Raw genomic sequence first — 27,077 nt, 5'->3', positions numbered from 1 at the left:
ATGTTACTATAGCCGTATATATAAAATGATATATAAGTGCTATCGGACGATCTTGTGCACGATAAAAACCTATATAGAACTTTAAGTTGGAAGTGTAGAAATCGGATGGCATACATTTTTTTCGGATTTCATCGTTCTAGGGTGTGTACTACAACAACAAACTTTTTTTTACAAAAAATGTTATTATGGAAGTATATATAAATTGCTATATAACTGCTATCGGACGATCTTGTGCACGATAAAAACCTATATAGAACTTTAAGTTTGAAGTGTAGAAATCGGATGGCATACATTTTTTTTCGGATTTCATCGTTCTAGGGTGTGTACTACAACAACAAACTTTTTTTTACAAAAAATGTTATTATGGAAGTATACATAAATTGATATATAACTGCTATCGGACGATCTTGTGCACGATAAAAGCCTACATAGAACTTTAAGTTGGAAGTGTAGAAATCAGATGACAAACATTTTTTTCCGGATTTCATCGTTCTAGGGTGTGTACTTCAACAACAAACTTTTTTTTTACAAAAAATGTTATTATGGAAGTATATATAAATTGATATATAACTGCTATCGGACGATCTTGTGCACGATAAAGACCTATATAGAACTTTAAGTTGGAAGTGTAGAAATCGGATGGCATACATTTTTTTCCGGATTTCATCGTTCTAGGGTGTGTACTACAACAACAAACTTTTTTTTTACAAAAAATGTTACTATAGCCGTATATATAAAATGATATATAAGTGCTATCGGACGATCTTGTGCACGATAGAAACCTTTATAGAACTTTAAGTTGGAAGTGTAGAAATCGGATGGCATACATTTTTTTCCGGATTTCATCGTTCTAGGGTGTGTACTACAACAACAAACTTTTTTTTTACAAAAAATGTTACTATAGCCGTATATATAAAATGATATATAACTGCTATCGGACGATCTTGTGCACGATAAAAACCTATATAGAACTTTAAGTTGGAAGTGTAGAAATCGAATGGCATACATTTTTTTCCAGATTTCATCGTTCTAGGGTGTGTACTACAACAACAAACTTTTTTTTTACAAAAAATGTTAATATTGCCGTATATATAAAATGATATATAAGTGCTATCGGACGATCTTGTGCACGATAGAAACCTATATAGAACTTTAAGTTGGAAGTGTAGGAAACAGATGGCATACATTTTTTTGTAGATTTCATCGTTCTAGGGTGTGTACTACAACAACAAACTTTTTTTTAAAAAAATGTTACTATAGCCGTATATATAAAATGATATATAACTGCTATCGGACGATCTTGTGCACGATAAAAACCTATATAGAACTTTAAGTTGGAAGTGTAGAAATCGGATGGCATACATTTTTTTCCGGATTTCATCGTTCTAGGGTGTGTACTACAACAACAAACTTTTTTTTTTACAAAAAATGTTACTCTAGCCGTATATATAAAATGATATATAAGTGCTATCGGACGATCTTGTGCACGATAGAAACCTATATAGAACTTTAAGTTGGAAGTGTAGAAATCGGATGGCATACATTTTTTTCCGGATTTCATCGTTCTAGGGTGTGTACTACAACAACAAACTTTTTTTTTACAAAAAATGTTACTATAGCCGTATATATAAAATGATATATAAGTGCTATCGGACGATCTTGTGCACGTTAAAAACCTATATAGAACTTTAAGTTGGAAGTGTAGAAATCGGATGGCATACATTTTTTTCCGGATTTCATCGTTCTAGGGTGTGTACTACAACAACAAACTTTTTTTTTACAAAAAATGTTACTATAGCCGTATATATAAAATGATATATAACTGCTATCGGACGATCTTGTGCACGATAGAAACCTATATAGAACTTTAAGTTGGAAGTGTAGAAATCGGATGGCATACATTTTTTTCCAGATTTCATCGTTCTAGGGTGTGTACTACAACAACAAACTTTTTTTTTACAAAAAATGTTACTCTAGCCGTATATATAAAATGATATATAAGTGCTATCGGACGATCTTGTGCACGATAGAAACCTATATAGAACTTTAAGTTGGAAGTGTAGAAATCGGATGGCATACATTTTTTTCCGGATTTCATCGTTCTAGGGTGTGTACTACAACAACAAACTTTTTTTTTACAAAAAATGTTACTATAGCCGTATATATAAAATGATATATAACTGCTATCGGACGATCTTGTGCACGATAGAAACCTATATAGAACTTTAAGTTGGAAGTGTAGAAATCGGATGGCATACATTTTTTTCCGGATTTCATCGTTCTAGGGTGTGTACTACAACAACAAACTTTTTTTTTACAAAAAATGTTATTATGGAAGTATACATAAATTGATATATAACTGCTATCGGACGATCTTGTGCACGATAAAAGCCTACATAGAACTTTAAGTTGGAAGTGTAGAAATCAGATGACAAACATTTTTTTCCGGATTTCATCGTTCTAGGGTGTGTACTTCAACAACAAACTTTTTTTTTACAAAAAATGTTATTATGGAAGTATATATAAATTGATATATAACTGCTATCGGACGATCTTGTGCACGATAAAGACCTATATAGAACTTTAAGTTGGAAGTGTAGAAATCGGATGGCATAAATTTTTTTCCGGATTTCATTGTTCTAGGGTGTGTACTACAACAACAAACTTTTTTTTACAAAAAATGTTATTATGGAAGTATATATAAATTGATATATATCTGCTATCGGACGATTTTGTGCACGATAAAAACCTATATAGAACTTTAAGTTGGAAGTGTAGAAATCAGATGAAAAAAATTTTTTTCCAGATTTCATCGTTCTAGGGTGTGTACTACAACAACAAACTTTTTTTTTACAAAAAATGTTATTATGGAAGTATATATAAATTGATATATAACTGCTATCGGACGATCTTGTGCACGATAAAAACCTATATAGAACTTTAAGTTGGAAGTGTGGAAATCGGATGGCATACATTTTTTTCCGGATTTCATCGTTCTAGGGTGTGTACTACAACAACAAACTTTTTTTTACAAAAAATGTTATTATGGAAGTATATATAAATTGATATATAACTGCTATCGGACGATCTTGTGCACGATAAAAATCTATATAGAACTTTAAGTTGGAAGTGTAGAAATCGGATGACATACATTTTTTTCCGGATTTCATCGTGCTAGGGTGTGTACTACAACAACAAACTTTTTTTTTACAAAATATTTTATTATGGAAGTATATAGAAAATTATATATAACTGCTATCGGACGATCTTGTGCACGATAAAAACCTATATAGAACTTTAAGTTGGAAATATACAAATCGGATGGCATAATTTGTTTTGTGGATTTCATCGTTCTAGGGTGTGTACTACAGCAACAAACTTTTTTTACAAAAAAATTGACTATATCCGTATATAGAAAATTATATATAACTGCTATCGGAAGATCTTTGCACGATAAAAACATATATAGAACTTTAAGTCGGAAGTGTAGAAATCGGATGGCATAATCTGTTTGAGATTTTAGGTAGGGTCAACTGTGGACCGACCCTTACAAAATTCAACAGATAAATTTTGTTTCATTTAAGCCAGTTATGAGTGGTAGTAATTTCCCGAGGTGGACCTTATATCGGGGATAGGTTAAATTATGGACCGATCCCCTTAAATTTGACAAAACGATGTTGACTCCTTGTTTATGTGGAATTTCTTTGCTATATTGGTATTTTTATTACAATTATTGGAGTTAATATCTTTTTCTGAAGGGGAACTTATATGGGGGTAGGGTCAATTTTAAACCAACCCAGAAAGGTTTTGGATCATATAAATCTTGTAAAATAATTTCCTGATCCTCATAAAATTTGGCAAAAAGATTTTAGTTCCTATAAAACTTGTTTTTGTCGTTCTTCTTCGCTATACTGGAATATTGAAGCTCAATAATAAACTCCATCAACTAAAAATATTTTGGCAAATATTGGCTAAGATCCTAGTCTATACTTTTATGGATTTTAGACCAATATTTCGGTGTAAAAGTTCCTTGGCTCCCTGATGAGTTTATCGTATACCGATATTGTCCATTTTCAATAACAAACTCAGTCTTAGACTGTAATAAGATCCCAGCATATACTTTTATGGATATTAGACCAATATTTCAATGTGTTACAAACGGTGTAAAATGTTCCTTGACTCCCTGATGGGTTGTGTCTTCCAAGTGGTGATTTAGCGATCTTGAAAGTGACGGAACTAATAGGGAATCACATTGTTCGCCGGTCTCTGGTAAAATTTTAGGTTGATAGTCATGCTGCATTTAAAGCATTAATATGTCATAGCTGTATTCTTGCATAGTCGTAGAATGAAGAAAAGATCTAAGTATTATTATGAGACCGTTTACAATAAGGCTGTGTTGGGTACCAGGACCCTGCAATATACACAAATGAGGTATCTGGCGAACTGATACGATGAGGCTCGAATCTTGTCCCATATGAACGGAACAAGAAGTTAAAGCCACCCCTTTTTCATTTTTTAGGTTGATCTCCGGTGGATTCCGTGACTCTTTCAACCAGTCATGGAATATAGAATGAATTGCACATTATATATGGCCGTTTTAAAAATACTTGATTCTAATGAAACCGGGATTATTATTGGGGTAGATGGTGTACACCAAGAACACTTGCACTGGCTATAAAACATTATTAAAATACATAAATTTTTCTTAGCACAAAATAAATATGTCTAGTAATTTGTTTTTGTTTCATTTGTTTACGTTTTTACAGAAACTCACCACACAACAATCAAAAACAGCTGTTAGGGTTTGCTGTTTTATCAAAAGGTTGTTTTATTAACGGGTATCCTACTTGTATTCCCTAAATCCCTAGTATAACGGTATATATTTAATTAATACGTTAACTCTGAGCCACGAAATGTCAACGTTAAGCAACAACATATGGCAATACTAATTGTTTTGTTATTTTTAAATTATTTTTCTAGTATTGGCCTCCACAGCTTGTTTAGATGAAATTAGTTAACGATCAAAGTCCAGTTGTTAAAGTTGTATTGCAAGAGTAAAAAAGTGAATAACGTAGAAAAAATGTTGAAGATCGGACAGAAAATTATACAAACTCCTAAGGGAAATCATTTGGTGCGATTTTATGCAGCCGCCGTGCCCAAGGCCAGTGTTAAGCATGAAACTAAACAGGAACCCAAAACAAACCACTCATTTATGGCAAATATTTTCCGTGGTAATCTAGTATCGACACAGGTATTTCCCTATCCCGATGTGCTGACGCAAGATGATAAAGAACTGGTGGGCAGTTTGGTAGATCCCTTGGAAACTTTCTTTGCCGAAGTTAATAATGCAGCCAGAAACGATGAAAATTCGAAAATTGATGATCAAACTCTAGATCAATTGTGGGAACTGGGTGCTTTTTCTATGCAGGTGCCCAATGAATATGGTGGTTTGGGTTTGAACAACAGCCAGTATGGTAGACTTTGCCAAATTGTAGGTGCCAATGATTTAGGTTTAGGCATTACAATTGGTGCCCATCAAAGTATTGGTTTCAAGGGTATTTTGCTGTATGGCACTCCCGAACAAAAGGCCAAATATTTGCCACAAGTATCAACGGGAAAAGTATATGCCGCCTTTGCTTTGACCGAACCCAGTGCTGGTTCAGATGCTGGCTCCATTAAGTGTAGAGCAGTAAAATCTGCCGATGGCAAACATTATGTATTGAATGGTTCTAAAATATGGATTTCCAATGGTGGTATTGCCGATATTATGACTGTCTTTGCCCAGACGGAAATTACCGATGAAGTGACCGGCGAAAAAAAGGACAAAGTTACTGCATTTATAGTGGAAAGAGGCTTTGGTGGTGTTACCAATGGTGCCCCTGAAAAGAAAATGGGTATTAAATGCTCCAACACAGCTGAGGTGTACTTCGAAGATGTTAAGATTCCTATTGAAAATGTTTTGGGACAAGAAGGTGAAGGTTTTAAGGTGGCCATGAACATTTTGAACAATGGTCGCTTTGGCATGGGCGCCACCTTGGCTGGCACTATGAAATATTGTATTGAAAAGGCTGTCGATCATGTTAACAATCGTGTACAGTTTGGCAAAAAACTTAAGGAGTATTCAGCCATCCAGGAAAAAATTGCCCAAATGAATATGATACAATATGCCACCGAATCAATGGCTTTCCAGATTTCCCAAAATATGGATGCTGGCAGTCAAGATTACCACTTAGAGGCAGCCATATCGAAAATTTTCGCTTCCGAGGCTGCCTGGTATGTTTGCGATGAATCCATACAGATTTTGGGCGGCATGGGTTTCATGAAAGAAACTGGCCTCGAAAGAGTAATGCGTGATTTGCGTATTTTCAGAATATTTGAAGGTACTAATGATATTTTAAGACTATTTGTGGCTTTGACAGGCATACAATATGCCGGTTCCCATTTGAAAGAATTGCAAAGAGCCTTTAAAAATCCTGCCGCCAACTTGGGTTTAATATTTAAAGAGGCTTCAAGACGCGCTGCCAGCACTGTGGGTATTGGTGGTACTGACTTATCACCTTATGTCGTCACTGACTTACAATCACATGGCAAAGCTGCTGCCGAATGTATAGACATGTTTGGTCAGACAGTGGAATCACTTTTATTGAAATATGGCAAAAACATTGTACATCAACAGAATGTTCTTAATAGATTAGCTGATGCTGCCATCGATATCTATTCCATGGTAGTAGTCTTGTCACGTTCCAGCCGAGCAGTTAAGAAACAATTGCCCACCGCTGAACATGAATTAAATATGGCCAAGGCTTGGTGTTATCAGGCCAATGAAAGTGCCCGCGCTAATTTACGCAAAGCTACCTCCAGTCAACAATTGAGTCATTACAAGGATATGTCCGCCATTGCTGAAAATATCATACAGCATGGTACTGTTAATACGACCCATGTTATAGAATAAACGAGATATAAACCTAGTATTAGTATTATTATCAGGAATAATTGTTAAATATATTTATAATTAATTAATTAGAAACGATACGAATTAAATAAATTTCTACTTATAAAGTGATATTAGTGAATATAAAATAATTTGTGTTGGTTTTATTTTATCAATATAAATACATAGATTATTAGTATTAGTAGACATTTAATCAAAATGTTTATTAGCTATTGAACTTTAATAGAAAGAGATAAACTTTTTTCTTAGTAAACAACTACGAGAGGGGAAACTACGTCATAATGTACAAAAACAAATATTAGCAAACTAGTTTTACCAGTACAAAGTCCAATGAGAAATAAACACATTTTTAACAACAAAGTACTTATAAATAAATATAAACAACAACAAAAATTCGTTTGCTAATAGAAAGAAAGAAGAAAAAAGTAGGTCAAAGTCCAGCAACAAAAATAATCTTCACATAAAATATAAAAACAAAAAATGACAAAAATATGAAAATTAATGTTATCACAAGACTAAAAACGGTCTATTTTCAAACGCCCTACCTGTCTAAGGGAAGTGTAATTATTTTGTCCTTGAATTTGTTATACCTTCAAGTATATTTATTACAAATCTATTTAATAGTTTTAACCGCAAGAATGTCTATAAATGTTTTTCTATTTTTCCTTGTTTTCAAAACAAGAAACGTAAACTAAAAACAATAAACAATTTGCATTTTTTTTAGTCTAGGAAGTGAATGTTATTATTTGCAAAGAAAAGAAAAAAACCCAATTGGTTGAAATAAACTAAAAATATAATGAGAAAGTCATGATCGGCAGACCATGCAAAAAAAAAATAAATAAAAAGACTAAAAACAAGACAAATAATAAAAAAGATACACTCTTTACCAGGGTTTCTCAACACTTTATTAATACAGAGGAATTGGCAGAGGACCTGACAAAAGCAAGATTTTGGAATAACCTGATTTGTGCCACGAAATTTGTATCTTTAGCTACAAAAGTTTGGCAAACGAAAGTGGGCGAAAACGGGCGCAATACTAAAGATTGTTGATATCTGAATTGGCCTGATTTGTGCCAATAAAGTTGTGTTGTGGCTACCAAAGTGTGGCTAAAGACAACAGCCTTCTCAACGTGCGCAATACGGGGGATAGTTGATATCTGGAATGACCTGATTTGTGCCATTAAAATTCTATTCTAAACGGATGAAGTTTGGCTAAAGACAGCGGACCTCAGAAAGGGCGCAATGCGGAAGATGGTTGAAATGTATTTTTTGTGCAAACAATATTATTTTTTTACAAACTAAACATTTTAAATTTTTTTATTATTAAAATTTTATTTTGTTTCAAATAAACAAAAACATATTTTGACAGAGAAGGTATGCAAATAAGAAACCAAAAAAATTATCAGCTGTTCGATTGCATATACCTGTTTAGTGTACACTGATTAATACTATTTTTAGAGAAATTCTGTAGAAAAAACACATTTCCATTAAAAGACAACTTTTCTTTTAGTGAAAAACTTATTTTTTGCAAAGAAATACAATTTAGGAAAAATAATTTAATTTTAGTAAAAAAAAACTAATTTCTTCTTTAAACAATATGCATTTTTATCGAATAAATGGGTTTTTGGTGAAAAAATGCGTTTTTGGTTGAAAAATTCGTGATAAAATGCATTGATGATAAAATGCATTTTTGGTGAAAAATGCGTTTTTGGTGGAAAAATTCATTTTTGGTGGAAAAATCAATTTTTATGGAAAAATTAATTTTTTGTCGTTTTTGGTTAAACAATTTTGATTTTGGAAGAATTGCGTTTTTAAAGAAAAATTTAGTTTTTGATGATAAAATGCTTTTGTCATGAAAAATTACTTTTTCCCAAGACATGGTAAAGGCCATGTCACCTGTACAAATATTACATAAACTTCCCAAATTCAATAAATTATCAATTTATGTTAAGTTTGAAATGTAATGTAAATAATGACTTCTTTTGTAGTTGTTGTTGTAACAGTTCTATTGTGGCGGTCGCTGGGTTGACAATCTTTGGCCGAGTATGACACGTGTCGTTCCGGAGCGAAGATTCAATTGTCGTGGCAACGATTTGGTAAGGGAGTCCTATATTCATTTCATTAAAAAGTGCAACATTTACAATTTGGCAAACAACCTAAACAAGTTTATTTAGATAAGTTCAAAGACCGATCACTGTTGGTGCAAAGACTCTCAATTGATCCCACTTTCATAGACAGTAGAAGTAGTGTCTAGAACCAAGACCCTGCTACTGAGACTATTCCTAAAACTACTATTTTGCTAAAATTATGGGACGTAATGCAGGTCACGGACCATGTTGTTTTATTTAATTAACAATGTCCATGACATAGGACTATTAAACGGATAGAGTCTCCAATAAGATTTGCAGGGGAGTACATTTGAGATTACTTAAATGGATCATGTACTACTCCAATAAGTTTTTAGTGGTATTACACACAAGATTAGTTCTGTGTGAATTCCCTTCGTTCTAGGTTCCTTTAGAATATTTTGTTTATAGAATAATTTTTAAATAATTACCTCCTGTTAATAAAATTAGTCAAATTCAGCCCCCTCCCCTATAAACAAACGCCACACAGGTGCTACGAATTTACAATGGCGTCATAAACAACTTCAAACATGTTACGGCATGATCAAGTTCAAGTGAAAAGTACACGCAATTTTAGTTTCACCATTAAAACTATAATAAAGCTATTATAATATGTAAATTTCATATTAAAATAACATAAACTGATAAAACAAATATAAAATATTATGCTTACCTTGAAATTTTCGATAAATAATTTAAATTATATGCATTTTTCTAAAAACAAAATTATCAAAAGTTCACAACATAACTTGTATTAATTATAGAGTTTTTAAACACATTTTAGAGGCTTTCTTTTACTAAAGTTAAGCACAAACACTAAATAAAAACTATAATAACACTTTACTATAAGAATTTTTAAGGTTTATTAACTTTTTTCTACTTTTTGGGGAAAAAATACAAATTTTTCGTTTTTTTGGTTAAAAATTAACAGTAAACAAAAAAAATTCGGGTGATGCCAGATAAGAGTCTTTTTCGGATGAAAGGCGTTGCCAACAAGTAATAGTAAAGCGTTATAGTGTTGCCATATACAACAGAGGAAAAATAGTGATGCCAATTAAGAGGAAGATGTTGCTAGTAGTAACAACAACGAAATAAACGTTATATTTTTAAAAATCTTTAGAAATTTGAAACTAGAAAGAAAACTATTATAAAATTGTATTAAAGTAAATATCGAAAAGTAGAAGAACAGATATATCAATATGTTGTCTAATGAAAAAATTGCCATAGATAAACATAAACACTTTCAAAAGAAAAAATTTTATAAAAACGTTTTTATACAAATATGTTTTTACAGTTAGAAAAATTGTTTTAGATTTCTAATTGCTGTTATGGGAAATAGAAAAACTATTTTTTCTTTAGAAAAAGTGTTTTTTTTTTTGAGTTTACTTACAATTTTATTTATTTACCCTGTTTTTTAATGTATTTAAAAAAAATCCATTTTTTATATATTTTTGTATTTCATTCATATATTTCTTTTTATTTTTGTTTTATGTTTTCAAACTTCTTTTAATACTAATAATTTTCATTTCTTTTAAAGGTTTCCATTTTTTGGGGTTTAAGTTCTAACTGCTTTGCAACAAAGTTTCATAGTTTTTTGATGACGGTTTAGATTTTTGTGTTTCTTTATAGGATTCATTTTTTATAGTCATAATTTAAAAAGGTTTAACAATATTTGTATGATTTTGTTTTAAATAAAAATATAAAAAAATATAATTTAAAATAATTGTTTAAATAAAAAGAAAGAAAAATAAGTTAAATTTTAGGTGATGTTAACAGGATTTTTATAGTTTATTTAACATTTGTTTGATTGGCCTTTTTTTTATTAATTTTTTAATTTTTAAAGTAATTGTCCTTTTATTAAATTTTGTTTTTATTACAAATATCTGGAACTATATTAGGTTCTTTTTTTAAGTGCTGTAGTAGAAGTTGTGTTTTTTTAATAAAAAACCCTTTTGTTTTTTGTTTGTTTTTTTTTTATTTATTTGTGGTATGAAAATATGTTTTTTTTTGTTTATTTGTTTTTATTAAATTATTGTAAGTGTGGTGACTAGAAATAAAAATACAATATTAAATTAGAACATAATATTATGAAACTTAAATTAAGAAAATAAAAAGTTTTAAAACTAATACAAAATAAGCAAAATTATTGTTTTAAATTTAGAGTAAATAATAAGTTTTAATGTCTTCCTTTTGTTTTTTTAAGGGGTTTGTGTAAATAAAAAATTATAATTAAATTATAATTAAAATAATAATTAAATTAAAAATTATTGTTAATAGAAAAATAATAAATTATATAATAAGTTTTGGGCTAATCTTTGCATATAAATATAGTTTATGTTTGAGCATTTTTTGGATATTTTTTTTTTTTTTTTCAAAGAAAATATTTTGTTTATAAGACATAATTGTATTTGTGGTTTTTCTACTTATTAAATTATTTTTAAACATTTTGATTTTAAAAAGGAAAAGTAGAGTCGTTTTTTCATAAGAATTTTAAGAAAAAATTCTGAAAAATAAGTTAAGTTTTAAGGGGGTTGTGTTGATTTTTTTATTTAGAAAATTTATGTTTTTTTGTTCGATTTTTTTTTGGGTTTTTAATTCTTTATTTTGTTTTAAATAATATGTATGATTTTCCTTCTATTTTAACAAAAATACATTATTTTTATTTCTTTTTTTATATAAAGATTTTCGAAATCTTTTTTTATAACAAAAATAGTTATATTATTGTTATTTGTTTGTTTTTCGTTTAATTAGTTAAGAGGTTTTTATTTTAATTTAAAAACATTTTTTTTTTTGGAAAATTATTTAATTTATCACTGTTTAATGATAAATTTTGCTTGGTATCACTGCCTTTTAAATTTCATATTTGGCATCACTGCCTAATGACAATTAAGTGGCAGCCTTGCTTTATTTACAAATATAAACAATAACAAACAAATTTTGCAAAACTCATATTATGTTTACAAATTTATTTATTTTTCAATGAAATTATATTGTACAACTTGAAATTGTTTATATTTTATAAGGAATTTTCATTATTTTAAAAAAAAAAATTAAGTTATTATGGGAAAATTTCTTAAGGTTTTAAAGATTTTTGACAATTTAGCTTTAAATTTGGAAAGTTTGTAAATAAAATTTATTTTATTTCTTTAATTTTATCTGGAATTAGGTACTTAATACAAAAACACTATTATTGTTTGTTATTCGTTTGGAAACTTTATATTATAATAATTTATAAAATTCTTCTATGTTCTTCGATATTTATAGATTTTTTTTTAATTATGGTTTCAGTTTTAGTAAATTGTTTTAAAAACAAAATTTTTTTGTGAAAATTTTCAATTTTTAAATAAAATATTGTTAATTTTAAACTTTTCTTTATAATTTAGAGTTTTTAAATTTTTTTGTACGCCAAAATCAGCACCAAAACTTTAATAAAATCAAACAAAATTTTAAAATAAAAATGTTGCACTTTATCTAACTCCCATAAAAATAAAACAAAATTTAGAAAAAAAATGTAAATTTTGAAAAAATTATAAAAAAAAACTTTGGTTTTAATATAAAACTACTAATTTGGATTTGGGCTTTTAAAACATATTTTCTAAACAATTAAATAATAATAATATTTTTTTGTAGTTTAAAAACAAAATTTCATTTAATTAAATAAAAGGCCTTGTTTGTTTTTAGTTTAAAAAAAGAGCTACAATTAAATCCAAGTTTTTATATAAAATTTGTGTATGTTTTTTTGTTTCATTTTTAAAAACTATAATACAATTATAATAAAATCACATAATACTTAAATATAAATAAACTTAGAAAAAGAAATACATTTAATTAATATTTAAATTTCGTCCATGTTAAGAGTATATAATTTATTTATTAATACACTTAATATTTATATAATTTTTTGCAAAAAAAGATCTAAACAAAAAAAAACGTGAATTATTTTTTAAAACTTTAGTATTTTCTGTTAGTTTTTAGTTATTAAAGTTTGCGAGTTTGTTTTTGTTTGTTTTTATATAAAACAATATAATCAAGTTTCCATAGGATCTCGTTTTTTCATTCATATTGTATACATGTCTTATCATTTTCACTCTCTTTTTCTTTGTTAAAAAATCTAATCAGTTCTTATTTAGGCTTAACTTGGGCTGTAGTTATTTTCGAGAACACTTATGTGGTATAAGTGCGTATAACATCTCTAATAACAGCCCGACAAAGGGGACACTGTCCACCGCCCACACCACGCCATTGTTCAATGGCACAGTCATAGCACATGCACATATGACCACAACTGTAAAGAACTGAATCAATTTGATTTTCATAGCAAATGGTACATTCAGCACCGGCAGAATCGCTATGATCTATTAATTTTTGGCTGTTAACCGAGGCACAATTATTAGCAGCTATAGAAGAGGCAGTATGGGGCTGAAAAAAAAAAGAAAAACAAAAATCAATTAAATCAATAACCTTGACTTTTAAATTGCTCCACAATTTGGAAAACAATTTTTACTTTATAAAAAAATCTACAATCAAAACCATCAATTATTAACTCACCTCCATAAATTGTGCGTTTGTTAGATTTCCCACTAAAGTATTAACATTTGAACTACTGCTGGCACCACTTGAACAAGAGTTGCCGCCGGCAGCAGCAGCATTCGCTGTATTCGTTGTCTGATTGATGCGTGCCTGTGAGGCAGATAGAGCACTGTTCAAATCCATGGCTGAAGTGGCAGGCGGCAGATTTACCACCAACACAGTACCGCCACCATTCGGTTGTATTTGTATCATTTCACCATTCGAGGGCATACTAATCATACGTCCACCGGCTGAGGGTGGTGAGCAAGTACCATTTAATATACCTGAGGTGGTACCGGCCGCTAAATTATTAGTCGATTGCATCGAGGCCAATGTGGAGGTGGAGGCGCTTATAGTGCCGTGTGTTACATTCAGCTGGGAGGGGTGTATGATTTTACGATTATCGGAGATTTGACTATTCAGACTGTTAATAGACTCGGAAACGGGTATGTTGACTATGCGTTGCGAGGAGCCGGCTACGGCTGAGGGCGGATAATTGACCATATTGGGTAGTTGTTGACGGAACATGCGCACCGATTGGGTGGAACCATAGACATCTAAGAAGGCCCACAATTGTAAAGATTGATCGACATGCATCACCACTACCGCGGGGCCGTTATTTTTGCTAATGGTCACCTCACCATTGGGCGCCACAAAGAAGGCTATTTCATCGCCTCTTTGGGGAGCGGCCGCTATATCCTTGCTCACTACCCAGTATTCGGGACGATCTAATAGGAAGTCAGAATCATTGGGCAAGTCGCCGGGCTGCAGGGCCGATGGATTGCAGGAGGTCAAACCCAAAGCCAAGGCTCCCACATACATTTGTTCAGTTTTCAATATTTGCACTATTATCTTCTCGCCTATTCTTATGGGACGGGCAGTGAAAACATAACCCTGACAGAAATCATTTTCCGTGCGTGAGGCTATAAAACGATCATGTGATAAACGTACATTACGTCCTTTGGTAATGTGAAAGGGTACTGGTATTAAACGGCCATTGGCATTGTATCTTAAGGGAGGCAAGCCATTGGCTAAATCAGAGGCCAAAGCCACCTGGTCACCGGTCAAATTAAGAGACTGCATAGAAGTCATAACCGTACGCTCTAATTCATGTTCATACTGGCCAGCAGGCAAAGATCTTCTAGATTGTTGATTAGGATGATGAGGATTTAGGCCAGCCATCTGAGGTCCCGGTAAAGTGCCGGTCATGCCAGGAGCCATTAAGGCGGGAGGTAAGCCCACTCCACCACTTTGTTGATACATATAAATGCGGGCATCTAAGAACTCAATACCCGTACAATTGCCATAAATATCAATAATAGTCCATAGTAAACCTCGGGTATCTATGCCCGACAATATCACACCCTTTTCCTCATTATTAATACCATAAATAACATCTCCGGCCGAATTGACATAGTAATATAAAACATTATCTTTTTCACAGTATTGTTCATGCAAAGCTTTAGCCCAGAACCCAGGACGATTTGTTAAATCAGGACAGGCATATTTGGGCAGCGTACCCTCTAGAGTGGCTGGATCATTGCTAGTGAAACCGAAACGTATGCCACCATTCCAATTATTCGAAATTTCAGCAAATTTTACACAAATTCTTTCATTAATGCGCACCGGACGAGCGGAAAAGGTAATGGCGCGACAGAAACTCTCGAAACGTCGAGCCAAGGTGCCATCGCGAGAAATGCGTATATTATCACCGTGCACATGATGAAATTGTAGGGGTGGCAAGTTATTGGGTCCAGGGCAAGATGAGGGTGAACGACGTACTAAAAAGAAAGAGAAATTTACGAAAATTAGTTGATTTTTAGTTTAAATTGTTAAAACTAACAGATTTCAGAGAAAAAATTAAGAATGTAAGCAATTGCTTAAATTTTTTTTTTCAAGAAATCTTGGACAAAAAAGTTAAGCCATTTTTTTTGTTTATAAAAAGTATTTTCCTTGTTTCTGAAATGGTTTGAAACGGAAATTAGTCCTTTTTCTAGCTGAGGGGGTGGAAATAATGCTTTTCAACAGAAACAATCAGTTGCAAGTAATTTTGTTACAGTTACAACACTTCAATGGAAAACCCTTAATACATATGACAATTATCCCAGACAATAATGAGGAACACTTGTTTTTAAACAAAATCGTAAGAGAATTGAACAAATCTTTGTAATAAAACGAATACAAAAATGCATGCAGAAAAAATGCATGAAAAACGAACATTTTGTTTGTTTTGGAAGATACTTTTTACTTATTTTACTAAGCTAAAAATGTTAGGAATATTTCGGTTTCAAAATTTTATTATAAAATTAAAGATTTCATTGAATTTTGTAAAAAAAAATCGTTCAGTTTTTCTACTAATGTTTACATTTGTTTTAATACAGCCTCAATTCATTAAGCTTTGTTTACAAACAAACACTGTCTTATCTATCTCTTTCGCTAAGACAGTAATAATGGAAACTCTTTTATTTTGTTTACATTTTTGACAGCATCTTCACGGTAAATTTAAAGTATGGCTAATCATTTCTAATTTAAACGTTTTTTTAGCAAGAATATTAAATAATTGTCCATAAATCATTGTTTTAGCAATATAACTAAACAAATTAAATTAACTCTAGGTATTTGACTAAATTTCTATCTATTACTCTTGTAATATGTCATGTTTTTCTAATGATTTCCTTAACATAACAATCACAAAATGCTTAAACATAAAAAAGAAAAATTAAAAAACAATTATTTTTTTATTTATAAAGCATTAAACTAGTGTTTAATGAACAAATTGTTAAGCATTAAAAGTATTGGAAAAAAGTATGTATAACTAAAAAACGTGATTTCCTTTGTACATTTTTTTCTATAATTATTTATTACTTTAAGACGTTGTAAAACTGTTTGGTGAATAGCCATGGAATTTTCTTTAAACGTTAGAGGAATACTAAAAACTCTAACCTAAATATAAAGCAGAAAAAAACATAAATGAAAAAAAGACGTAATTTATGCATAATAAGTTTTTCATTACATTAATAAGGTTAAACACGCCAGCAAGCAGATCTTGTCTTAAGAATTTCTTAGAACGGAAGTAAAATCAATGTTTGTTATAGATTTTTTCTCTTTTAGCATGTTGTTTAAGACGTGTTTAAACTTCCTTAAAAAAGCGGTTTATTTTTTCTTCTGCTATAATGTTATTTAAGAACTCATAATCAAAGCAGCCTTGAGATATAAATCAGTTTAGTGGTTAAAAAGGAAACAAGCGGAAGTTAAACTAATATTCATAATTATAGATATGTATATGCACAGGGAATACATTGAACTCTTAAAATATATCAAATTTCTTGTTAAGATTTTCGTTTAATCTTAAAAAATAAACTACCTAACATTTTCTGTTGTTCTCTTTGAAAATATCCGTTTCTGGCATAAAAGAAACCACTAACAAAATTTTTGTTTAATTATTTTTATAACAAAAAACATCTGTCGTTTTTTTTTCCTATATGTATTTGAGTTAAGGGGATCAAAAACAACCCCTAATGCATAATATTAAAGTTTTAAGTCATTGTAGCATAATTTGTAACGCTCTTTTCCCTTCTTCTTCTACTTTTTGGAAGAAAAAAAATACTAAATAATTAAAGATCAACCCCTATTTTTACTAACTCTACCTGCTCTTTTACTATAACCTATTTATCATTTATTTTCTTTATATTTCTAAAAATTTATCTTAAAGATCTTTTTTCAGTTCATTTTAAATCAGGTTTTATTTTAAGTCTTCTTTTTTCCTTATAAAAAAGCCAGCTGGCACATGCCTTCTTCAAAATTTTGTAAATTTATTTTTTTTTTCTTTTCCATTATCGGAAAGGGTAGCTAGTATGTTGAAATGTTGAGGGTTTACTTTATGAACATGTGCATTTCTTCTTTTTTTCTTGATTTTTTATGTCGCCAGTTAGTTTATTGTTATTATGGATGGCACGCGCCAAGACAAGCTATCATCCTTATGTTCCCTTCACATTTTTAAGCGTTTATATTTTTTGTGTAAAAAAAGCTTCTGTAAATGTTATTTTTGCACTTGTTTTATAGGTTTTTTTGTTCTTTTTATACACATGTCGTTGATGTGCTAAATTTAGCCAAGAAAAAACATTTAAAACCACATCCTTAGTTTTATAAAAACATCATATAAAGGAATTTAATTTTAAACTTTATATGCAAAATAAGATCAATTAAAAAACTTTACAAAAAGTATAAATTTAACGCATGTTTTAATTTTAAACTTAATATGTAACAATTAAAATGTTGTTATAGACTAAAACCTCACAAAAAAGCACTTAATTAACAACACTTGTAATCAGGAAGATGCCAATTGATTGTCAGTTAGTAAGCCTTGCCAATTCAGCGACTTTTGCATTAAACTTAACGCTTTTGTTTAAAACAAAAATCACATTTTTCTCAATGTTGTGTTTTTTATTGAAATCGAATGATTTCATCATGTAACCAGAAAAAGAAACCTGATTTACAGTGTATTTGCTTTTTAAATTTATTGAATTTGAAATTGTTCGTTTTATTTCAATGTTTCTTTAACAAACCCAAGAAAAATTCCCACGCTCAAGTGAAGAAACAAAAAAAAAAAAAAAAAAAAAAAAAAAAAACACAAATTATCGTGAATCAGTTGTTAGTTTCAAATACTTTATGCAACTTTTTTCAAAGACAACATAATTTTTTTGTGGTTTAATAGTTTAAAAATAAGCTTAACAATTGCAAATTGCAAAAAATTACATGCAGGTTGTTTTAAAAATCGAGAAATCTTTGACATAACTGAGAGCATGAGAGAAACAATCAAAAGAGACTCTCAGCATTAGTTATAGCAGATGTACAAGAATGGTAAACAGATTTTCCCACGTTAAACATAAATGATTTTAAAGTTTTTTTTCGTTTAAATTGGAAAAACTTAAATGTTAATGTTTACACAGGAAAATAAAGCAATAATAAGAAAAATAAAATTTTCTTAAAATTATACTAAAAATTAATAAAGAAATTTTATATTTTCTAATACCTTTAACAGGTTTAAATACTTTTGTTTTACAGAAGCCATATATAAGCTAATAACTACCACAATTTCCTTTAGGAACGGAGCCAGTAAGAGTGTTAAATTAAAAAACCAGCTTAAGTTTAAAAATGACGCATAAAATGGAAAAAGAATATAAAAAAACAAGAAATACACACTTCCGTTTTAAGCTCATTTATTATTAAATAAAAACAAACAGACTATATAGATAAAAACACACACAGATTAGTTGCAAAAAAAAGAACATTCTAAATCCAGACTGTGTTGCACAACATCAAAACAAATGTAGTACAAAATAATGGATAATCATGGGTCACTTCACTATATACAAAAGTTTAATAAACTCTTTGCTTGAAATGTTAGTAGAAAAAAATATGATATTTAAAACAAAAACGCTGAGTAATTTGATAACCCACACATATGATTACTTTACTTATGAAAGAACAGTAGTTAAAACTTGAAATAAAGTTTAACTAACAAACTATTTCAGTTAAAAATAAATAATTTAAATAAATTTTAACCAGATAGGTATTTAATTTTAAATGAAATGTCTTTCATACTTTGTTATTTTTAGCAAAAAAAAAAATATTAAAAAATAAATGTTTTGCTTAAAAACGCTTGTTTTGCTAATAAATTGCTTAGTTGATAACACTTTCTATAGTTAAATGTCAACAAAAGCGAGGAAATGATATTTACCGTTAACTGGCAGATGAAATATCCTTCAAATATACCATAAGAAGCAAACAATGATGCCAGATGGATAAAAAGGTTAAAGTTAAGGAATTTTGTTTTAATTAATACAAAATAATTAAGATTAAAAATAAAAACATATAAAATAATAAAAAAAAATATAGAAATGTAAAATTTCCTTAAAAATGCTAAATTTAAATCAATGAAATCAAATGTGTATGTTTAGTGGGTAAGACATGATTTTGGGTTTATTTTTTGAAAAAAAAATCCAGCAATTGCGGTTAGATTTTTTAAACAAAACTAACTCATACTTAATGACTTAAATTAAACTAAAAAAGAAAAGAAACAAAATTTTAGCACACTCAAAAGGTCAATTAAGTTAAAGTATATGAAATAAAACCCACAAAATGTATATGAAGTCTAGAAAATTTAATTTCTATTTTAGTTTGCTTTTTATTTAAACAAAATAATATCTCTTTAAACAACTATAAAACATCTGAAATATTATTTTCTAAACACCCTTTTGTTGAATTTCCTCTTAAAGATGTTTACAACAACAATATAAATTAAGTACCCCTTTTTGTCTGTTTATATGTATACTGAAGTTGTTATTTAAACTACTTCAACAAATAATTATCGTCATCATTTGTTTGTAAGCATGTACTCCAAAGATATTCAGCTGTTTATATGCCTGAATGGTACAAAGTAGAGTGATAAAAATTTGTATGATACAATTATGATGTTTTAATTATAATAGAATTTTACAAAACAATATAAAATGTTGTGGTTATTTTATACATAATCGCCTAAAGAAACCCATAAACACTTAATAATGTAGTGTTGAAGATAAAATATATTGAAATTTTCCCTTTTAGTATGAATAAGAATGTATTAGTATTATACTTTTCTAATATTTCATTAAATTTCGAAATATTTTATATTATATTAAATAAAAATTAATATTTTCTTTGCATTTTTTTATAATTCCTTCTTTTTGTCATAAATTTTGCGAAATTTTTTTATGTTGTGGTAAATATTTTAATTCTTTACTATAAAGCATTTTTTACATCTGGCATCATTGTTTTTTTCTGTTATGGGACATTTGTCATACTACATAACGGTAAATAAGCTTTTGTTTACATTTTACTTTTAAGGTGTTGCCAATTTATAGTTTTTAAAAGTGAATAAGCGTTCTTTGTTAAAAAAAAGTGAAAATTTCTTGAGAAATATAATTTAAACAGAAAAAAGTGAAAAACTAAATATTAAACTTTTCTAATATTAAAATTGAAAAAATATTAAATTTTTACAAAAAAAAATTTAAACGTAGGCTTTTAAATGTGATTTCTTTCGTCTTTGTAATAAAATGTTCATATTTTCTTGTTAAAAAATCAAGACAATATCATTTAATTACTTTGTTTTTTTATGAAATTGATATTATACTTTATTAAAAATTGTGCATGGGTGTTTAAGCGATCTTTGAAACATCTAATTTGTATGACACCACGCATGCTTAGTTAATATTGTTATTCTAATAATGTTAAGTGGGTTTTTGGAGTAAAAAAAACGGCTTTTATAGTAAATTTACAAGTGTAGTAAAGAGACCACGCAATTTTTTTTCAAAACCAAGTATTCATTGATAAATTTTTGTTTGAAATCAAAAAATTAACATAGTTTAAATGGTTTTCTTATTTATTTAATAAAAGTGGGAGTATTTATTTTTTAACTCTGATAATTTAATAAACATGTTAACATATTTTTAATATAAATAACATTTAACCTTTAAAGGTCGCTTTTCACTTTTAAGGTAATAAAAAATTAAAATGCAAACTATTGTTATGAACTTCCGTTTAAAAAGAAAAATACATTTAAATGAAAATGTTTGTGTTTTTTCAACAAATTAATTGTTGACACACGTTTTAGCTTAACAATATGAACAAATTAGCTTTAAAGGTTTTCAAAGGCTAGACTTTGATTTTCATTGGTGTTTAGGAAAAGTCATTAAAATTTAAAAAAACAGGGTGTTAGGGTGTAGTTTTATTATTAACATTGTTTTTTAGAAGTGTGTGTTTGAGAATAATAATCAACTGGTTAGACGACACGTGACCTAAACGCCAAACAACCTACGCCTGGTTTTTAAATGGTTTATAATTTCAAATAATAAACACCCAGGCGTTAGACAAAGTCTACACATAAATTTCTTATAAATGAGTAATATTTGTATAATTTTTTCAAAAACAAGCCGATTTCTTTAAATATTTCTTTATTTTAAAGATATACATACGTATACAAAACAAATTGTGTGCTTATGTGGTGTTAAAATGTGTTTTATTTGATTTCATTTTTTTTCTTTAAATCACTGAAGCATAAGACCCCTTCTAAGAATCTACAAAATCCTCTATATGTTTATGCATATAAGTGAATATGCATATGTATATAGAGAAAAAATTGTGTGTGTATATGCATCACTGAACCATAAATATGACAAGTTATTTTTACTTATTTAGAATCCCTACAAAAAAGCACTTCACCACAACTCTAGAAAATTTAAAGAAACTATTTTTTTAAAGAAATATATAGAAATTTTGTAAAGTTTATTAGCCTTTATTTTTCTATATGTGTGCTGGCTGGCTGACTCTGTACAATTTTCTCTTCCGTTTTATTATCTGTTTTTTTAATATAGATTTAGGAAAATTATATAGTTTGTTTATCGAAGCATTACAATGTAATAAATACAAACAACATGATCACCAGCATATTGTATTATACAGCAAATATATTGTTTAGTATAGCAAACTTAATACTTTTTTATTAAAGAAAATGGTTTGTTTTTTAGTTTTTAGCCAATTTAAGCACTCAAGCATGTTAAGTATTTTATTTAATTAAACTTTTAAAAATAAACTCTATGAATTTTAAAAGATTTTGTTGAAATAGAAGGAAATAGAGATTTTTCTTTTAAACGCTAACATGGTAACACTTTTGAAAAGGAAAATTTTACAATAACAAGGAGAATAAATTGACAACAGATCAAATTTAAAGCTTTACTTTAAAGAAAAGGTTTCAATTTTGGTATTATTATACAATTAAAGTTTTAAATGATTATAAATATAAGTAGTTTTAAATAATTATAAATACCCTTAAAAGAAATAGCGATTTCATTTTCAATCGCAAATGTGTTAATACATTTAAGGGATATCTTTGACAAATTTTCTTTTTACACTGAGAGAAGAGGTTGCCATACTGAAAACTTCACTGACAACACTTTAAAAGCGCAAAAATATTATATTTGGCCAAAATATCAAATTGGCATTAGTTTACCTTAATAAAACTAAGTTGCCAGAGTTTATTTTAATAATAAGACTTTGTTTGTGGTAAAAGTTAATAAAAATCACAAGTTAAAATAAGATTTAAATTATTGAAATCTTAAGCAATTTGATTAAGCAGAACCAAAATATAAAAAAATCTTTGTAAATATTTAGAATGAATGCTATTTAAATTCGATCAAAATGTGTTACTTACATATTTAAAAAAGTTTAAACCAGTTTTGTGATTAAAAAATACATATTCCCACAATAATTAAAGTAAATATTTATATATACGCTGTTTGAAAAGCACCCACTATTATTTCCTTAAATAAACAAAATATATAATTTATGCAAATTTATTAAAAAATTCAAAAAAAAAACTCAAAATTTTTCGTCTCATTATATCTTATCTTGTTTTGATTTTCTGTTAAAGGGAAGTTGTCTGTTTTATTGCAAAACTTTGTTAACCAAAAAATAATTTCTAATATTTTTAAGATAAAAACCAAAAAAGCAACATATTAAAACTGTTAAAAAAAGAAAAGGTAAATGTCAAAAATAACACCACCTATAGAGAGTTGAAAAAAAAAACAGCTGCAATTTTGTGTGTTTCAATACCTGCTATAACTGCAGGTGAGATAAAATTCCATTTTATAGAATTATATGAGGGCCGGTTTTTCTTTTCTTTCTGTAAAACTCAGCTTAAAGGAATTTCAATAATTTTGAAATGTTTGTTCTTTTTGTATATTATTGGGAAAATTGTTAAGGCTAAGAAAACGTGTGCGTAAAGATAACACAGCAAAATAGTTAAACACATGTTGTTGTTGTTGGGATATAGGCTGCTTATTATACATAAAGTAGGAGCAGCTGTTGCTTAACTATAACTATTTCAATTATTTTAAATTGCTGGCAATTTACTATGCACAAATTTGAAATACAAAATCCTAAAATTTAAAAACATTTTTTATTTAAGCAAAAAAATTTAAGTTTTAACAAAAAAGCAGCTGGTTTATTATATTTATAAAATTTAATTTTTTATTTTTTTAACCCAAGTTTAAACCCTTTTTATGTTGAAAACCGGTTTAAACTTTAAACTTCAAAGATTAAACACCGCTAATTTGTAAATAAACAAAAACTATTTAATATTTTAACAATCTGTTAAATTTTTAACAAAAATGTATTATTAAACAATTAGTTAATAATGTTATCTATTACAAACAAAAATCAGTTAATTTTTGTGTAATTACCAAAAAGCCCCTTTTCCCAAAAATTAGGTAATTTAAAAAAACACAAATGCCATAAACTTGTTAAAACGATGACACATTTTGCAATTGTTCAAAAATTAATAAAAAATTTAACTGATTACGCTATATTATTGATATATTTTTGGCGAAATCAATTGTATTTAGATAAGAAATTAATATTTGAAAGGTTTGTTTTAAAACAAAACAGTTAAGAAATAAAAAAATAATTTTACTAGAAGTAATAGAAGTAGATAGGAAAAGGAAAATTATTTCATTATTAAGTGTTTAACATTTAAATTTTCTCAAAAAGTATCTTATTTATTAACTAAAGTGTTAAATATGTAAATTTTCTTCAAAAAAGTTTTATAGTTTATTCTATTATTTAACAAAATGTGTAATATTTACTTTAGGTTTTATACAATTTTATCCCCTTATAAGGTATAATAATATAAAAAATAAATAAACAAACATTAAAATAAAAAATAGCAAAGTTAACAACAACAAAAACTACATAAATGGGTTAAAAGTAAACCGTGAGAAGTTTAAAGAAATTGATTAACAATTTTCAAGAAGTTCATAGCTGCAATACAAAAAAGAGAGAGAGAAGCCAATCGGTCGCAGACAGATAAAGAGTAAAAAATAAAATACACTGATAAAAATAAAAAAATTAAATAGTTATTTATTAATTTTAACTCTTTTTTCCTTATCCATAAAAAGTCCAGCGGTTTAGTTTTGTGCGTGAAAGGGTTAAAAATATAGAGTTTTGCACAAAAACCTTAAACATTACATTTTACGTTTAACTAAGATTAAATTTCAGCTAAAAAGCGCTTAATCTGGCAACCACCACCAAAAGTAAACAAACCGTCACTTCAGCATAAACTTCAAGTGAGAAAGTGACAGAAATAAATCAAGCAGCAACACAAACATAAACAAAACATTGACATCAACAAAAATTCTATCACAAACGAAATTGACAAACTTTATTAATAAACAAAATTATTAATTGGCTTGTTTTTTCATTAAATATATTTCTCTCAGTGTTTAATTACTAACACAAATACCACTGAAAAGTATAAAACTTACTCATAGTTTAATTATTTGTTTGTTAATTTTGTAAAAGAAAACAACAACAACAACAACTAAAGAGTAGAAGAATGAATGAAGAAAAAACTAAAACACTACATGTCTGTTGTTTTCTTTAATTCATTGAGGAAGATAATATCTTTGTTTAACTATAGGTTAAAGAGATAAAACTTTACACAATATAAGCTTTGAGATGTGTCTGCTTTTTAAATGGGGAACAAAAATAATAACAAAGATAAATTTAATAGTAAAGACGTGCGTGGAAAACTAAAATCAGTTAAAGAAAACTAAAGAAAAAAAGGCTAAAATTAAGGTGAATTCCTGCCAAGAAAAGTAATTTAAACAGCTGATCTATTAAAATTCGATTTCTTAAAAAATGCCAAAAATGAACCCCATTTTTCCTAAATTCGCCTTTATTTTGACCCTATTTAATAACTAGTTTAAAGTAAACAAACATGTCAAACATTACATTCTAGTTGTAGTAATTATTGCGTTTTTAAACTTGTTATCTGTTTTAAAGGGATAAATAGCATTTAACTAAAGAGAGGAGGTGATATAGGGGGTTTATTATAAACATTAAACCAGCATTTTACAAGAAGCCAGGTATGACAACATAAAAGGTAAACAATAACACTACAGAGTTGTGCTAATAAACAGTAATGCCAATTATATAATTGTAGTAAAAGGCTACAAATTAAAAGCTTTTATTAAAGAAAACGCTTAAAAGACATTACTGTTAATGTTTAGATCTTGCCGATTATGATTTTCTTGGAGTTTGTTGATGGTTTTTGTTTAAAATATATTTTCCCAGACACAAACAGCTTTTAAACTTATAACATAAGAAGGTTTGTTTGTTTTCTATAAAAAAAAAATCAAGGTTCAAACGTGTGGTTTTTTAAATTGACTTAATAAGTTAGTAATTTTTTGTTTATAAACGGAAGAGTTTTTTTTTAAGAAAAATATTTCAGTTTTAAAAGCATTATGAGTTGAATTTTTATTTGTTAAAGCATGTTTTTACTGCTTTTAACTAATGTTTAATTAAATATGATTTATTAAACAAATAAAATCTATTGTTTTATTAGGAAATTACAATAAACCATGTTTGTGCTCTATTTTGAATTAATTGCAACATGTTGTAACTTGTATAAAAATGGTAAATAACTGTATTATAGCGTGCAACATGCTACAGCATGAATGAACATGTTATAACAATGAAAAAGGGTTAATTTTTGATTAAGGCAAAACGGTAAAACACAATAAATAAAAAGAAATTCCAGTTTTGGAAAAAAATTAACCTTTTAATAAATTTATAAAAATATACTAAAAAAATTTAAAAAAAAAATAATAAAAATTTTAAAAAATCTTTGAAGATTATTGTAAAACTATAAAAAATTTTAATTTCTACAAAATAAAATCTAGAAATTTTTAAAAGATTTTATGTTTTATTTGAAAACTATTAAACAATTAATTAAATCAATTGAATTTTATGAAAAAAATTTTAAATTTTTTAAAAATTATTTATGTTTTATTAAATTTTAAGAAAATATATTTTATTAAGAATCTTAAAATATTATATAAATTTTTATAAAAAATATTTATTTTAATATTTTTTTTTTCAAATTTCAAAATTTTTAAATAAAATATTTTAAAAAATACTAACCTAAACCAAATCGTTTTTTGATTTTCTTCAGCAAATGCATTTTCTTTTTACTACTCATTTTCGTATCCTTGTCATGATGTTCCACATGATGATGATGGTGATGATGTTGTTCCATAACCATAACATGACCACCACCCGTACTTTGAGCCATATAACTTGAAGGTATTTCGGTAAGACCCATTTTTTGTTTATTTCAATACAATAAACTTTTAATTCAACGTAAATAAATAACGTTTAAAAAATAACACTTTTTTGGCAAAATTATAATTTAAGGCGATTTTTAGAAGAAAAAAGCGCTTTTTAAAAAAAAATTTAACACAGTTTTAGTATTTCAATACATTTTTATATAGTTTGAGTTAATATTTTGTTGTTGTTTTTTAATTTTAATAATCCTTAAAGGTGGTTGTTGT

General features: G+C 28.1%; 2 protein-coding genes across 3 annotated transcripts in view; one reads left to right on the top strand and one right to left on the bottom strand.

The window, feature by feature from the left end:
- The first annotated feature begins 4,974 nt into the window (after positions 1–4,974).
- LOC119608560 (very long-chain specific acyl-CoA dehydrogenase, mitochondrial-like) lies at positions 4,975–7,083 on the top strand. Its single transcript, XM_037963022.1, has one exon. The coding sequence runs from the start codon at positions 5,081–5,083 to the stop codon at positions 6,950–6,952; it is 1,872 nt and encodes a 623-aa protein (XP_037818950.1). The 5' UTR covers positions 4,975–5,080; the 3' UTR covers positions 6,953–7,083.
- A 5,905-nt stretch (positions 7,084–12,988) lies between these two features.
- The window catches only part of LOC119608568 (protein neuralized), a 30,844-nt gene continuing 16,755 nt past the window's right edge, over positions 12,989–27,077 (bottom strand). The window contains exons 1-3 of one of the 2 annotated variants that reach the window (XM_037963032.1): positions 26,668–27,077; positions 13,627–15,428; positions 12,989–13,497 (exon numbers count right to left, since the gene is read on the bottom strand). The exon at positions 26,668–27,077 is cut by the window's right edge and continues 219 nt beyond it. In XM_037963032.1, the coding sequence (XP_037818960.1) occupies positions 13,243–13,497; positions 13,627–15,428; positions 26,668–26,848 (2,238 nt within the window). In that variant the 5' untranslated portion in view covers positions 26,849–27,077 and the 3' untranslated portion in view covers positions 12,989–13,242. The remainder of the gene's footprint in view (positions 13,498–13,626; positions 15,429–26,667) is intronic. The other variant, XM_037963033.1, reaches the window with a different exon arrangement.

Source organism: Lucilia sericata, unplaced genomic scaffold (genome assembly GCF_015586225.1).
Source record: "Lucilia sericata isolate MDLA Ls3-8-SP2 unplaced genomic scaffold, ASM1558622v1 Contig000850F_arrow, whole genome shotgun sequence".
In the NCBI taxonomy this organism is placed as follows: Eukaryota; Metazoa; Arthropoda; class Insecta; order Diptera; family Calliphoridae; genus Lucilia; species Lucilia sericata.
Note: the sequence above shows the minus strand (reverse complement) of the source record. Positions and strands in the feature narration are given on the sequence as shown.

Excerpts from the sequence above, each read along its gene's own strand:
- LOC119608560 (XM_037963022.1), top strand. The coding sequence starts at position 5,081 with ATGTTGAAGATCGGACAGAAAATTATACAAACTCCTAAGGGAAATCAT.